Source organism: Mauremys reevesii, linkage group 4, assembly GCF_016161935.1.
Source record: "Mauremys reevesii isolate NIE-2019 linkage group 4, ASM1616193v1, whole genome shotgun sequence".
In the NCBI taxonomy this organism is placed as follows: domain Eukaryota; kingdom Metazoa; phylum Chordata; order Testudines; family Geoemydidae; genus Mauremys; species Mauremys reevesii.
Genome location: NC_052626.1, coordinates 62,630,172 through 62,646,024, shown reverse-complemented (window position 1 = coordinate 62,646,024; position 15,853 = coordinate 62,630,172). Strand labels below are relative to the sequence as shown.

At 41.0% G+C, this 15,853-nt stretch overlaps 1 protein-coding gene across 5 annotated transcripts in view; it reads right to left on the bottom strand.

The window, feature by feature from the left end:
- Window positions 1-15,853, bottom strand: part of CAPN3 (calpain 3) — a 69,387-nt gene that overhangs the window by 18,715 nt on the left and 34,819 nt on the right. For 2 of the 5 annotated variants that reach the window (XM_039535549.1, XM_039535551.1), the window contains 8 exons: window positions 13,588-13,796; window positions 12,899-12,935; window positions 11,413-11,430; window positions 9,672-9,785; window positions 6,421-6,498; window positions 4,465-4,522; window positions 3,902-3,966; window positions 1,682-1,750 (listed from right to left, as the gene is read on the bottom strand). In XM_039535549.1, coding sequence (XP_039391483.1) covers window positions 1,682-1,750; window positions 3,902-3,966; window positions 4,465-4,522; window positions 6,421-6,498; window positions 9,672-9,785; window positions 11,413-11,430; window positions 12,899-12,935; window positions 13,588-13,796 — 648 coding nt within the window. Of the gene's footprint in view, window positions 1-1,681; window positions 1,751-3,901; window positions 3,967-4,464; window positions 4,523-6,420; window positions 6,499-6,588; window positions 9,113-9,671; window positions 9,786-11,412; window positions 11,431-12,898; window positions 12,936-13,587; window positions 13,797-14,049; window positions 15,401-15,853 lie in introns of those variants that run through there. The other 3 variants (XM_039535552.1, XM_039535550.1, XM_039535553.1) reach the window with 3 other exon arrangements.

Sequence of the window (15,853 nt, the reverse complement as noted above, 5' to 3'; positions counted from 1 at the left end):
TGTGTTTCCTCCCACACACATTGAGGCAAGGGCATGTAAAGAATGGTGACACAGCAGTGCAGTTGTAAGGGGTGCTGCATTATTGTAGAGGCTATTGCTCTGATGAGATGTTGTACTAAGGGCCTTCTTCCTTATGTCTGTTGGCTGCCCAGTTAGAAATTGAAGATCCAGGGCCCTTTCCTGAAAAAAGTTGGAAATAATCCCAGTGTCCTGACTAATAGACCCTTTCTCTATATCAGGGGTCGGTAACCTTTCAGAAGTGGTGTGCTGAGTCATCATTTAATCACTCTAATTTAAGGTTTCAGGTGCCAGTAATACATTTTAACATTTTTAGAAGGTCTCTTTCTATAAGTCTATAATATAACTGAACTATTGTTGTATGTAAAGTAAATAAGGGTTTTAAATGTTTAAGAAGCTTAATTTAAAATTAAATTAAAATGCAGAGCCCCCCGCTGGCTGATGGTTCCAGCCCCACAGCCCTGGGGCAGAAAATGTTATGGAGGACCCTGGAAGTCATGGATTCTGGGACTTCCATGACAAAATTGTAGCCTTAATTATAATTAAGGCTGCAAGTCTGTCACGGAGGTCACAGATTCTGTGACTTTCCAAGACTTCTGTGATTTCTGCAGCTGCCAGTGCAGCTGACCCCAGGGTCCAGCCACACCTGCTGCTGCTCGGATGGCCCTGGGGTCCAGCCACACCTGCTCAAGCAGCCCCAGACACCTGGCCCCAGGCCACCCTTCTTCCCCTGAGCACCTAAAATTTAATCAGGTGTATTCATAGTACAAGTCATGGACAGGTCACAGAATGTGATTTTTTTTGTTTATTGCCTTGTGACCTTTCCATGACTTTTACTAAATATACACATGACTAAATCTTAGCCTTAATTATAATTAAAGATCCATCTCTCTTGGTTGTCCTATCTATGATACTTTTGAGGTGTAACCCTGGTTTTTCCCCTCTTTTCTTCTTCCTCCCTACCTCATACACAGTCATTCTGTATTTGGGAAAAATCCCTTTAATTTATGGGCTGGATAGTCTTTGGGACCATTTGATTTCTTTGTGTTCTTTGCTTTGTCAGATTGTATACAGTGTTGGGGCTGGCCAGTTTCTTTTTAATGATTGGTATTGCACTTTTGTTTATTATACCAATGATTCTCAACCAGGGGTACGTGTAACCCTGGGGTACACACACAGGTCTTCCAGGGGGTACATCAACTCATCTAGATATTCGCCTAGTTTTCCAACAGACTACATAAAAAGCACTAGCCAAGCCAGAACAAACTAAAATTTTATACAGACAATTACTTGTTTATACTGCTCTGTATACTATACATGGAAATATAAGTAAAATATTTATATTCCAATCAATTTATTTTATAATTATATGGGAAAAATGGGAAACACAGCAATTTTTTCAGTAAGTGTGCTGTATATTTTTTTTGTCTGATTTTGTAATCAAATAGTTTTTTAAATGAGGTGAAACTTGGTGCGTGCAAGAGAAATCAGACTCCTGACAGGGGTACAATAGTCCGGAAAGGTTGAGAGACGCTGTATTGTACTGTGAGTAGATGCTTTGCGGGATTCAGAAAGAGAACTGTTTTGGTGGGATAGTTATGTGAACATTGCCTCTATGGAAGAAGTACAGCATAAGAAAAACACAAGAAGTTCTCAACAATACCTGCCAGCTTTTCAGCTTATCCCAGAGGTGTCGAAACTCCTCGAAGTTTATTTTCCCTGAACCGTCTGTCTGTGATGTGAGAGTTAAGGCAAAAAAAAAAAATGTTTTAAGGGAAAATTAGCAAACCTCCGGTCAGAGTCCACTTCAAGAGGATATAAATCCTATTCAGGATTTCCCTTATTATTAGAGGTGGGTGAATAGTACTGAAAAGTACTTTATGAACCCTTTTGTTAATTCTGAATTGCATTTAATTCCATGTTCATAAAATGTTGTCACTAGGTACAGAGCTCCTGCATTTGGATCTAGAGATCTTTTAAAGCGTGTAGGATTGAGGTGTTCTAGTGGTGTCTTTTCAAACAGTTTAAAATGTGGAAATTTACACATGAAGTTGCCAGTTTAACTTGCCAGCTAAGTTTCATCCCGAAGAATAAAGCTCCTTCTGTTTTATATTTTCCATCTCCCTTAAAAAATCCACCAAAACAACCTAAGAAATCCTATACAACATTCTATTAAGGTTGCATAGTTATGCACTCAGGTTGCATTTGCAAATTTCACTGTCCTCTTATGTATGTGCATAACAATCTTCTTTAATTACTTAATTACTTGATCACACATCATATACCAAATACAACATATTATACAGTTTTTCTACATAAAATGAAATGTACCATCTTGTACTACTGTATATTATAGTGCATGCTCTGAGATTATTAAAATATTTGTATATAAAAAGTACACAGTAAGATGTACTTAACATATTACAAATTAAGGGTAACAGAGAAATAGGGAAATTTTGCTGCATAAACTATAGCTACATTAGATATGATTTTTTAAAGAAAAGATCTAATCTTTATGCTAATTAATTGCCAGGTTAGGAAGAAACATCTGCAATGAGCTGATTGTTCCATAATTGTCCACTCTGGAGTTTCTTCTGCTTTCAAATGAAGCATGTGGTACTGGCCACTGTCAGGAAATAGGAATGTACAGAATACAAAATATTGTTCTGCTTCCCTGGCACATTATCTGATAAAATATGACCATGTAGATCATTGTTGCTACCACTATTATATAATTGCAACAAATCTACAAAGGTTGTCAAGTAAGGTGTCTATGGAAAGGTTATGATTTGCTGAATATAATTATGCTATTTGTGTGCATGTATCATTTTTGTATTTGAAGTTATGAGCATTGGCTCTATACCTGTATTTCAAATATGTTTGCTCCTGGGGTAACGCCCACAAGGTATTTAGCCTGTACACGTTGAAGGGAATATTTAAATTAAGTGGCTCCTCAAGGAACACTTAACTCACAATGGACCATGGGAGATGCCTATCTACAGATAATGGACTTTCCTGCTATGAATAAGTGAAATTATGCAGGGACATGTGATTTGCCCATGTGACTCCAAACTCCATCTTGATACCTGTAATTTTTCACCAACTGTGCTGAGGGCTTTGTTTGAAACAATGAATTTCCATCCACATGGCAGAAGCTATAAAAAGCACTGGAAACCTCTCCATTTTTGCCTCTTTCCTGCTCAAGCCTCTGGACTTATACTGATGGGAGCATTCTAACCAAGGGACTGGGGACCTTCCAATGAGTTGGAAGCAACCAGAGACATGACTTAAGCCAGAAGTTTATTCCATCACTGCTACAAGCCTGAACCAAGAACTTTGCAATTATTGTATGTATTTGATTCCTTTAACCAATTTTAACTCACCTTTCTTTCTTTCTTTCTCATAAATAAACCTTTAATCTTTAGATACTAAAGGATTGGCAACAGCATGATTTTGGGGTCAGATATGAGTTATATATTGACCTGGGTATGTGGCTGGTTCTTTGGGATCAGAAAAACCCTTTTATTTCATTAAATTGGTTTTAAAGAACCACTCATCTTTAAGTCTAGTGTTTTCGGTGGCGATTATAAGGCCTGGAATGCCTAAGGAAACTGCTTTTCTGACTTCTTGTTAGCCAGTGTGGTGAAAAAGAAGTTTACTTTTGTTGCTGGTCTGGTATATCTTAAGGGAGAATAATCACCAGTTTGGGAGTGTATCTGCCCTATTTCTGCAGCAGTTTCTCCTGAATTTGGTATTCTCAGTTGTGACCCACAAAGGCACGGTTATATTCCCTAATTTACAAAGCTGTATTTCAGGTGTTCTGCAGCAAGTTGTGCAAGAAACCTCGTATATCAAATAATCATCTATGATTTGAGAAGGATACGTCCATTAAGGCAATCATGCTGCGGCAGGACTCCAGCGCAAACCCTTCTGTCTTCAGGTCTTTGTCTGAAAAAAATAATCCCAAATGAAGAAACTGTACAAGTCAGCAAGTATCTCCTCCTGTCTGATGTGACTCCATTCAAAGTACAAACCCTAAATCTACCTCTGGCACCTTCAAAAAAAATGTGCGACAGAGAAACTGATTGGTACTCAGGGCTATTACTATTCCCAATCCTGGCTGAACTTTCTTCACCTCACATAGGCTAGATTACCCCACACAGTGAATCTCACTTTCTTTAGTCCTTGAATGAACACAGCAGTGATGGGAGAACTCAGTCCTAGACTAAATGGAAAGGACACTGCTGTGAGCAAGTTCAGCCTGTGGGATTCCCAGCTGGGACTCCAGCTACAGTGATAGTAGGACGTTCTTAAACCTTAAGCCATAACTGACATCAAGAGGGCAACAGTGTGAAGATGACACTCCAGGCAATGTCACAACTAGAGAGTTCCTTGCTCAATAATATTCAAAGACTGATGAGGAGGTAGAGAAAAGCTCAAACTCACGTTTTTTTAGAACGTTATTCAGAACACTTCTGAGTTCGTCAGCACTGATCTCCATGTCCTGGACAGAAAGGTGCGGAGAATGCCACAAATTATAACATTCAGTATGGAGCAGAAAGGCATGAGAGCACAGCTATCAAGGCTTGCTTGCACTCTGGGGATCCAAGTTAAAGCATTTCGATCTTAAGTAGGGGACTGGATCAGCCCCACAGCTGGCCCAAGATCAGGGGATTGCCCAAGTTGTGCAGCATGTTCCTTAGTGTCCTCTAAGGATCTGAGCTATTCATGGAGAGTTAAACTAAGAGGAAAACAACTCATCACGCCTGATTGTCTTTTTACTTTTACAAGTCTAAAATCAGAAGTAACTCCATGGAAGTCAGTGAAGTTACATTGGTGTAAATCAGTGCACGAAAGAACCATCAGGGCCATTAGCACTCTGTACATTGCCCAGGGAAACTGCTGACATCCTTCCAACAAGAACTATTTAAATGTGGTTTGCTGGAAGGATGCTTTGCCAGCTACTTTAGATGGGGTCATTTTAATGATCTAGAAACACTCTATCCTTGAGCCATACTGAGTTCAAACCTTGTAAAACCCAGGGGACATGCCTTAATGCTGGGATAGGTTGTGGGTATGTGTGTGTGCATGTACACAAATGTAGGTATTCTCTCTTTTGTTTTTTGTCTTATCTCTAACTCTCCTTCTTTCGCTCCTACATTCCTGCTTGTCATTCTTTAACTGTTTAAAAAACAGTACTAGAGGAATAAGTGTGAAACTTCTCGTGGAAAAAAAAATTATTTAAAATTACTCAGGCCACAAACAGCTTCCCCTGCAAGTTCTAGAACTTCTGGCTTCCCAATGTTATTTTTCTGTGAAGCAGAATATATAATTTAATTTTTCTGAACTTTTAAAGTCTGTTTCTTTCTGGTTCTGTACAGAGACTGATTATCTAGCTACAGAACAGATACAGAATCAGAAGTGGCAGTGAAAGTTTCTTTCCAAAGCCCGCTCTGGAGAGACCTGACTATAGGGGTGAAAGAGGGTGCAATTTATTCTGTGCCCATTCAAACTGTCACCTCAATGCTGAGACATGGAATCAGGTGACAAACAGTGCTAATTAAGTGGTCCCCTGTCCTCTGGGAACCAACAACTCATTTCATACAGGCTATTGAACAGTCATTAGATGAACAGCCAGTAAATTCATGTCAAGGACACATTGGGTCACACCTGAGCTAAAGGTAAAAGGTTTTCTATCCTATTACCAGGCTACCAAGCACTGCAGTTGTTGGTCGTTTCCATTTTTAATTTCCACAATTAAGCACCCACCGAGGAATATTTTATTTTTAGCCTGTTTATACATGTTAAGTGTAGCTGGTCAAGAAACTCCACATACTAGCAATGAAGCACAAAGCCAGCTTTAAATAAAAGCTCCCTCTTATTTGGCACAAAGACTAAACACTGACAAGATATGGTTCCAAAACTAAATTTAGGCCTCAGGGCTTCAGTGTATTACTGTACTGTGCTTGGCTTGAGGCCGTGCACGAGACCAGAGAGAGTTTCAAGTGTGTTTCAAATCTGCATAGAATCATAGAATATCAGGGTTGGAAGAGACTTCCGGAGGTCATCTAGTCCACCCCCCTGCTCAAAGCAGGACCAATCTACAACTAAATCATCCCAGTCAGGGCTTTGTCAAGCCGGGCCTTAAAAACCTCTAAGGATGGAGATTCCACCACCTCCCTAGGTAACCCATTCCAGTGCTTCACCATCCTCCTAGTGAAATAGTGTTTCCTAATATCCAATCTAGACCTCCCTCACTGCAACTTGAGACCATTGCCCCATGTTCTGTCATCTGCCACCACTGAGAACAGCCGAGCTCCATCCTCTTTGGAATGGCTGTTGATTTAACTGCTCTCAAAGTTAGTCTGTTGTGAAAGGTAGAGACTTGGACTGTGTACTCACATCTCCGGCAATCTGCTGGAATATATTCCTGAACTGCTTCTCTTCTTCACTATCTTTGTCAGCATTTGTTGGAGTGGGCTGCAAAGACACAAATATAAATGTTGATGGGCTGGTGTGAGGGCCTTTGGGAGACAGAAGGGGATCTCCAGGGCTGGATCAATCACTCACTTGTGACTGTCTGAAAATCCTTAATGAATTTGGAATAACATTTCAACTCCCTTTTCCCTCCCCAACAGAGTAGAACTTTTCCTATTTCAGGATCATTCCTTTGGGAACTGCTCTGGAGAGCAGAATGCTACAGCCAGGAACTGTTATAGGGCTTGTTACGTTTTCCTGGTAGCCTTTGCAGAGCTGACTCGATGTACCACTTTTCTGTAAGGCCTTCTGAAGAAAGTTGTGCTAATATCACGTACGTTGCAGATTAAAAAAAAAAAATATCTACCAGCCATTCAATCCATTCACCAGGAGTAGTTTGTTTCTACAGCACATTTTGTAGTAGTTTATCCAGTCTAGTTTGAAGCGTGTCAAGTGACAGGCCTTCCTCTCAGGAGACTATTCCACAGTTTAAGAGGGCTGTTAGAAATGTTTCTAATGACTAGTAGATTTCAAAATATTTAAAAATGTTTCTTAATAACCATCATGTAGGTTTACTTGCTTAACTTTATCCCATTGCTCTTGTTTATCTCTTTAAACAATTACTCTCACTCCTTGCTGTTTATCTTCAAATATTTGATTTAATTTCCTATAAAGGAGCTATCTGGAGCAGAGGCAACACGCATGCTTCCCCCACATTTGCTGCATGGATTGTACTGAGCATGCTCCCAGGGACTGAGCATGCTCAGTAACATCTGCTGAAGCCTGCTGCCCACACTCCTCCCTCTCCCGCCTCCCCCGATCCATTGGCAGGCATGGAGCATGCATGTTGTGGGGAGATCTGCTCTTGGCTCAAGTGCACTTTACTTTGACAAGTTCTGGTAATGACAATGCCCCTATCTACTGACTAGAGGAATTGCAGCGATGGTTCAGATGCATAGATTGTGGATTGCCTGCAGCAGCCTTTCCCCCCAAGGCAGAATAGCCCATAAGGCAGCCTCTCTATTTGACGGCCTACCTCTTTTTCTTGCTCATGCAAACAAGTCTGAGTATTACTAAGGGAAAATTACTCCCGTATTTATTAAAAAGGAAGCTCCACATTTTAGATATAATTTTGCTTACTGCTGAGTAATGCTAATTACATATTAAAATGCGAGTTTCCTTGTGGTCGTTAAAAATGAAAGAAAGATAGCATATGGCTACCTTTCAGCCACAGGCATTCCCTGAAAATCCCACAGCAAAACAGCCCCATTTTCCATGCAGAGAAACAAAAACCCTGACTCTGACCAACCCCGACTTTGGTTCAGTGCCTGAGCATTGTTGCTTAGGTGCGTCTCTAATGCTTTATGGAGACTGAAATTGGAGTAATTCTCCAGGGGTAAACTCTGAATTCTCCAAGGTTTCTTTCTCTAACAGCCAGAGAAAGGAAAAGGAAATACATGTATAACTGGTTCTACTCAATCTTTTCCCACCTGTCCCCAGGACAGCCTGGGTGGGATTTACTTTTTCAGTACACAAAATCCTACTAATACATTAGGGCTGGAAAGGGGAAAAATAAGTCAGAGGAAAATAAAATATAGATTTTATTTTAACATTTCTTTGAACTTTTAAATAAATATTTATACTGGAGTTATTTTTAGAAACAGCCCAATGTAGAACCCAATCATGCTGTAAAAACTGCAGGTGTGGGTGACCTGATTGCAACTTGGTAACCCCCCAACCTAGCTAACAGACAGTGCAGTCCTGCGGTATAGCTAGAACCAAAGTGTGTTGTATTATGTTCCTGAACTGTACTGGAACCCTGTCAAGTCCAAGGCTGTAGGATGATTCGGAGATACAGTTTAAAACAGTGTTTTCACTTCTAACTTCATATATGTCAGAAAACAACTGTATTGTAATTGGGTCCCCACCATCATAGTAATTGCTACAGCATAGACAGGACCTAGAGCCTACGATTGACGTTCTCCTTGCAACAACTTTTTAAATATGGTTATTAGTAGCAGCATCTAGCATGTGTTTTTGTGACCATTGTGAAGAGGATTTTAAAATATTATGTAACCATGCAAGAGAATCAAGGGTACAGGCTACTTAGAGGGATGCTAGAGAACAGTTTGGCTAGCACACTTTTCAGGAAAACAATCCTTTGAACACAGGGGGCAGGAAAACTATACTCAGACCTTGCTAGCAGCAATTCTGTTCAGACTGTGCTAGCACCAACTACATATAAATCATACTGGAGAAAGGTCAGGTCTTTACAGGGCTGTACCATGATTATAACACAATTTGATGCCCTCTGCACAATTTATAATGGTGTTAGAGCACTACTGCATTATAAAATACAATGCTGACACAATCACAGTAGAAATTGTACTGTAAACAGGCTGTGATAATCAACAGGAGCCTCTTGAAGTCTACACGAGTTGATTTGCTACGCACTGCCTGTACAACAGGTGCTGTTACAGGGAGATTGATCAGCAATTGATTTAATTACTTTTCTAATTGTAAAGGTGTCATCTTGCACAGTTTAGATCAGGATAGTCAATAGACAAACTGTGGGCCAAATCCAGACCACCAGACACTTTTGAATGGACCATGACATCTTTTTATTTATTTATTATCATTATTATTGTTATTGCAGTGTGAAAAATGTTTCTCTGGAGTCTGGACCTTGACTATACCTTGACCAAGAAATTTAGACCTTGATAAAAAAATAGTTGACTACCCCAGTTTAGATCATCACAAAAGATCAATGTTTCCTATGAAACTAATCACTCTCTCCAACATAGGCATAAAATCATTGAAGGGACGATCTCTTCCCTCTCAAATTCAATATATCCACCTACCTGACTGAAAGTTCTAATGCAGTGTAGTTGTAGCTGTGCTAGGCCCAGGATATTAGAGAGACCAGGTGGATGAGGTACGTGATTTTATTTACCTAACTGTCTCTCACAGCAGAAGGTCCAACAAAGGATATTACCTCACCCACCTTTTCACTCTGAAATTTCTAAATCAGACAAAATTATGTCTGGATAAATAGTTATAAGCTTTAAAAGGGCTTTCCTCATCTCATAATTCTCAGTTTCCTTGCCCCCACCCAGCCACTTCCCCATGCTAGCCAGACCAAGCTCCATTTTCTTCATGCCAACTGGTACAGAAACCTTATCGCTTTTCTTTTTCTCATCTCTGCTCATTTTTTTCTTCTCCTTGTCAGATGCTTCATCAACTTTCAACTCCTTATTGCTGTTTGCTCTGTCAGAAACAAAGATGATTGGCTAGAGAGACGAGGAAGAGGGCAAAGGGAAGAGAAGAGGAGTGGAAGTTACATAATAGAGGAGGGCAAAGTGTTTGAGAAAATCCATTCTGTGGCCATGCTCATGCTGCAACAGCTCCCATCCCAGAAAGGGCACCAAGTGTGGTAACAGCTGAGACTGCACCAAAGATGGCTCTGAAGTTACTGTTCTTATCATGCTAAAAAGTGACACTCATGCTGTTAATACTCCTTGTGCAAAAATAGGTATTAGTTCTCCTTGTACAGGAAAGCCATTTATGCAGTAAACACTCCCCGGTTTTAGGAGCAAAAAAGAGGCCAGCCAGGTTCTTTGTTGTACTTTTAATTAGTGTGACCAGATGTCCCTATTTTATAAGGACAGTCCTGATAATTGGGGCTTTGTCTTATATAGGCTCCTATTACCTCCCCGGCCCCCATCTCCCCCGTCCTGATTTTTCACACTTGCTGTCTGGTCACCCTAACTTTAATAGCCCTCACACAGAAAGGGTGGCAGCACTGCAATAGCAATAAAGGCCACCTGCACTACAATAATGCCCATGCAGAAAATGAGCTGAGTTGTTAGTACAGAAACATTTTAACTTTGTACAGTGCATGTGTTTGATCCCTTCCCAGTACTGACTTGTGAGGCATTCAGGCGCAGAGTGCAATTGCTTTCTTTACTTTTCTTTAATGTTTTCAAAGACAGAAAAGATTGCTCTGCCCTTGCAAGACATGCCATATATATTTTATGTGCTCACCTGATTTTGGATGTTTTATGGTCTAGGATGTAAATGGTAATTCGCAAATAACAGTCCAAACAGGAGTTTACCGAATTAATCCTTATAACTTGTTTAAATGGGGTTTATTTTTGCATCCTCTTAATGGAAAAATGGCATAATCCTCACACCCCTACCTAATTTCAAGGTAGAGGATACTTTGTAGCTAAGTGTGTTGTAAGGGATAGGTGGGAGAAACCCATAGCTTACTAGAGAAGGGGGGTGGCAGCTGGGTTAGACAGCTGGCGGGAGTTTGGGGAGCAGTAATTTGTGGCAGGAAGAGTGGCTGCATTTGACAGTAGAAAGTGGATACTAGGACATTTGTCTGGAGCAGGGTTGTGTTGTGCTGGAAAGGGAGATAGGGTGGAGAAGGCTCTGGAGCTGGGAGTGAAGGAGAAGGTTCGTGGCGTGGTGGGGTAACAGGTCAGAAACAAGACCCAATTCCATGAGCTACCAGACACCTTCAGCTGCCACTGAAAACAATGGGAGTCCTGGGTGATCAGCATCTGGAGCAGGCCTATCGGGATGGAAAGCTTCAGAGGTGCCAGCTTCTCTGTGTGAGCTGAGTACACTATCCTGCAAAGCTCTTATTAGCTATATACAGTAGGAAGACAAAGCCATCACTGCCTATGGTAGAGTGTAATTGCAGAAAGCTGCAGAAAACTAACTCTAACACCAATCAAGTTCTCATATGCAGATAACACACTCTGACATTGGCAAAAAACTCAAGCTTCTGTGATATCATCAGGCATTTAACAACAGTACTGTTTACAGCAGCACCACTTTAATACAGCTGCGTGCTCGTTACCCTACTCAAGCCCAGCACTTTTCAGGTCTATTGAAGCAGAGACCCACCTTGCCTTTTTTCTTTTTCTGAACCAAAAAAAAAAAGCAACATTTAGTAAACATAGTTGTAGATTTATACAAATTGTATAAAGTTACACTGTGCAATGTCATTCTTGCTTTCTGTTTATTTTTGCCATTTAGCTACATTCAAACATCTTTCACATCTGAGCTCCATGGAGTCAAATATAGGAAGGTAGGAATTACCATACCAGATCTGATCAGTGGGTTCATCTCATCCACTGCGCTGCCCGAAATGAGAAACCTCCACCTCATCTCTAAGTGTTCCACTCTTTACAGTAAGCAGGGTACTGGAGATTGATACACCCATGTCCACGCTCCAGTATCAAGATGGTGGGTCTGTTTTAAGCCTACCAGTCTTGAAAATGTTCATTTAACAAAATGAAAGGGCGACATAGTGGTGGGCAAGGGTCAATTAAATTATGTTCTGCCTGAGTTGAACTGAGTACCCATAATTCCTTCCATTTTATTATATCAGTCCTTGTCTTCCCCGTTCTGAACAGGTTGCAGCTAGCCCAAATAAAAGAGTTAACAGTTTGTAGGTGTAATTGAGATTCATTAAAATAACTGCTACCGTTTGGAGATGTTTGCAGAATACTGGTACTTATCATCACACACCTATTCAAAAGGAGCCACAAAGAAATATTGTTCTGACTTTATCAGATGAGAAGTCACGTTCACACTAAATACCCTACAGCACAATCTAGACTTTCTACAGTAAACTAGCATTCTCAATTCACAGATGAAGAGGTTTTCTGCAAGGCCTTTATTGTACATTCAGTCACACTGCAAAATGAAGTTGGTGAGGACAGATGTAACGGCAAAATTTCCGGGGCTGGTTAGTGCCTAAAGCACTAGCCTTCCATTACTGAAAGTAGGTTTCAGGTCTGGTATGAAGTCTTATGTCATATGATGTGGTCTGTCCATATCATAAGGCCACCATACATAAAACATAAGAATGGCTATACTAGGTCAGACCAATGGTCCATCTAACCCAGTAGCCTGTCTCTGACACCCACCAGTGTCAGATGCTTCATAGGGAACGAACAAAAACAGAGCAGTTATTGAGTGATCCATGCTCTGTTGTCCAGTCCCAGCTTCTGGCAGCCAGAGGTTTACAGGCATCCAAGCATGGTGTTATGTCCCTGACTATCTTAGCTAATAGCCAGTGTTGGATCTATCCTCCATGAACTTATCTACTTCTTTTTTGAACCCAGTTGTACTTTTTGGCCTTCACAGCGTCCTGTGGCAATGAGTTCCACAGGTGGACTGTTGAGCTAAATGATAGCTGCTCAATTAGAGTTAATGGGCGCATGAGATGCCTGCCCTTGGCCTCTTGTTACTTATTTTCTTAGATGTGACACTCTTTCCTACTTTCACACACAGAAGGAACCGGGGTAATGATCCAGTATACTGTTTGTATGACATCAGACAGTAAGACATTGCATGTAATAAACTGAAAGCAAAATATACTCACGGAAGGACGTTCTGCTTCTATCTTGTTTTCAACTTCCCTAGAAAGAGGAAAAATTGTTTTGGGGGAAAAAAAAAAGAAAGAAAAGGGCCATCCTCCTACACTGTTTCTGTAGCTGGTTTGGAGAGAGCCACTTGAACTTTCAAAAGAGAACCTGAGTTATGATTCAAATTGGCTTCTCCTTCTATAGTGACAAAGCCTAGACACAGATCTCTGTTAACAAACTGAGCTGTGTACCCAAATACTGTCTATGAGAGTGTGCCACTGCTTGGCATGCATCCTGCTAAATCTGCCAGTGAGTTTTGTCAGCTTGGGAAAACAAAACAAGCTAATTAGCTCTGAGCAAAGTGAAACCAGTTACCAAGTTTACTCATCTTTGGAGGAAGACAGGACCACCCAGGGAGTGTAACCTATCTGGGAAGTGAGGGATGAACGATAGAAAAGAAATAATTGCTTAATTCCATGATGTTTCCCTGATGACCAAAGTTAGATCCAGCTCACAAATGCAGGCAGGCAGAAACTATCCTTCTTCCAAGGTATAAGAAACTGCTTCTTTTTCATAAAAGACCTAGAAACCTAAATAGAGAAGGGGTGGGTGTGTGTGTAAGGGAGTGTGTGTGTTTGTGGGGGAATAGGGGGGCCGTGTGGTTCATCCTCTTCTTTAGAGTCAAATAACTGGCCCTTGAACTTACTCTGAAAGACTTCTTTTTTCTGAGAAGACCCTCAGGATGAACTCTCCCTCCTGGTGAGGTTCATATGTCGATGGGATGATGACATACTCGTTGGGAGGCAGCCGGAAGCGTTCAGAGATTTCACGCATGTTTATATATGACTTACTTCTAGCTTTGGAGGCATTGTAAAGGAAAAAATCCTTTTGTAAGTGCTGCTTGTTACCATGCATCTATAAACAAAAGAATAAAACGTCCCATCTTCAGCAAGATCTTACATAGCTCACAGGCTGATCCAACACATACAACACATCACCTTGGCAGAAAATGCCTGTGAAATTAAAACTTTTCTTTGAAATACAAGGTACAGGAGGCTTGATGGCTCAGGAGGCTGGTAATACATATAGACAGTTTTAATCTTAAGTCACCAACTAGGTCCTCTCTAACTGGAAGTTGTTAGCATTTGATGGCTGCTGTATGGCCTACCTGAAATGAGCTGGTGGTCTCATTTGTGTTGCTAAGATGATGGTATCCACATCACAGAAGCCACAGTCACAAGTTACTGTTAACTCCTTGGAATTATCAGCACAGAGGCCAGGATGGAATAAGCCTGGAGAATAAACTACCCGCTTAACCTCTACGGATTGTCCCTCCAGAAAGGGTTGAAGAACGTTGATAAGGGTCATTGGTGCATTGCCACGTATGTTCTCTGGATAAACTGAAGATTTCATTGTCCAGGGCTGTCAGCTGGGAGTCTTTTACCAGCACTAAATTCAATTTAAAATCTAATTTGAATGAAAAGAGAATTCTCAAATCATTTTTGAGAATTCAATTTCCAATAACTCTTGCTAAATTCTACCCACAACTAGCTTAATTTTGCAACACTATTGTGCTGATAAAGAGATCAGATCCAAAAGAGTCTGGCTGTTTTACAGGGTCAGTGATTGTCCCCTGCTGTTTTCGGTCTCCAAGTGAAAGATCGGTTTCTCTTTATTAATGCTGCTTGCTAAGAGACTCCCTCCAGGGTTGGGGGCAGTGTAACAATACGCTGTTACTTCCAGTATCCCTGCAAGGTTGCAGGCTAATACAGCCTGTACTTTGAGCCGAACAGCCTACTGCTGAATGACTCTTCCCTCATCAGCAAGTGTCAGGATGGCAAAATAAGAAAACATGATGGGATTTAGAATGGAGGAGGCAAGGTTTAACAGCCCAGTTAACAAGAGAACTATATATATAGAGAGATTTGTAATATTGTAATATGAAGTCTTTAAAACATGATTTGAGGACTTCAGTAACCGAGCTTGAGGTTAGGGATCTATTACAGGAGTGGGTTGATGAGGTTCTGTGGCCTGCAGTGTGCAGGAGGTCAGACTAGATGATGGTTCTTTCTGGCCTTAAAGTCTGACTCTATAAGTACAGTATGCTCATATTAAATATTCTGATTTTACATCCAGTTTACCTTTCTCTATGTAGATTCTCAGTTTTCAGTGTGCTACAGATTTTTTGTTATTGGCAAGGCATAACTGCATCATAACGGATGGGGGAAAGGTGGAGGTTTTGGCAGCTTGTTAGGGACAGTAAGGCTTTTGGGAAGAGATTGAGAGATGGTTTGGGATTCTGAGCTAAGCACATTTGCTAGTTCTTTTCTGCTGAAATGATCAGCTGTACAATAATCAGCAGTTCACACCTCCCATGGTGCTATTGTTCCTGGCTATCTGAAGGCTCAGGTTTATTTGCAAATGTAATGGCTGGGAACATACTGTGTTTTTTTTGTTTTGTTTTTTTAATGAAAGCTAAGGCTTTGGCTACACTAGCACTTTTGTCGGCAAAACTTTTGTCAGTCAGGGGTGTGAAAAAAACACACCTCAACTGACATAATTTTCCCTGACAAAAGCGCTGGTGTGGACAGCTCTATGTCTGCTTGCAAAGAGTCTCCCTCCAGGGTTGTGGGCACTGTAACAATGGTCTGTCTGGGGATTGGTCCTGCTTTGGGCAGGGGGTGGAACTAGATGACCTCCCGAGGTCCCTTCCAACCTTGATAGTCTATGATTCTATGTCTGCAGGAGTGTGTCTGTGGGGGTGGTTTAATTAAGCCGGGGGGAGAGTTCTCTTGTGATGGGATAAAGCGGCTACACAGGAGACCTTACAGTGGTGCAGCTGCAGCCGTACAGCTGTGCTGCTGTAAGGTCTGTAATGTAGACATAGCCCTAGATTCCAGAAGATAATTCTGCAGCAAAGAGTGAATTCTGCAACTCTATAGCAAGCTCCATGCTGCAGAATACACAGGAAC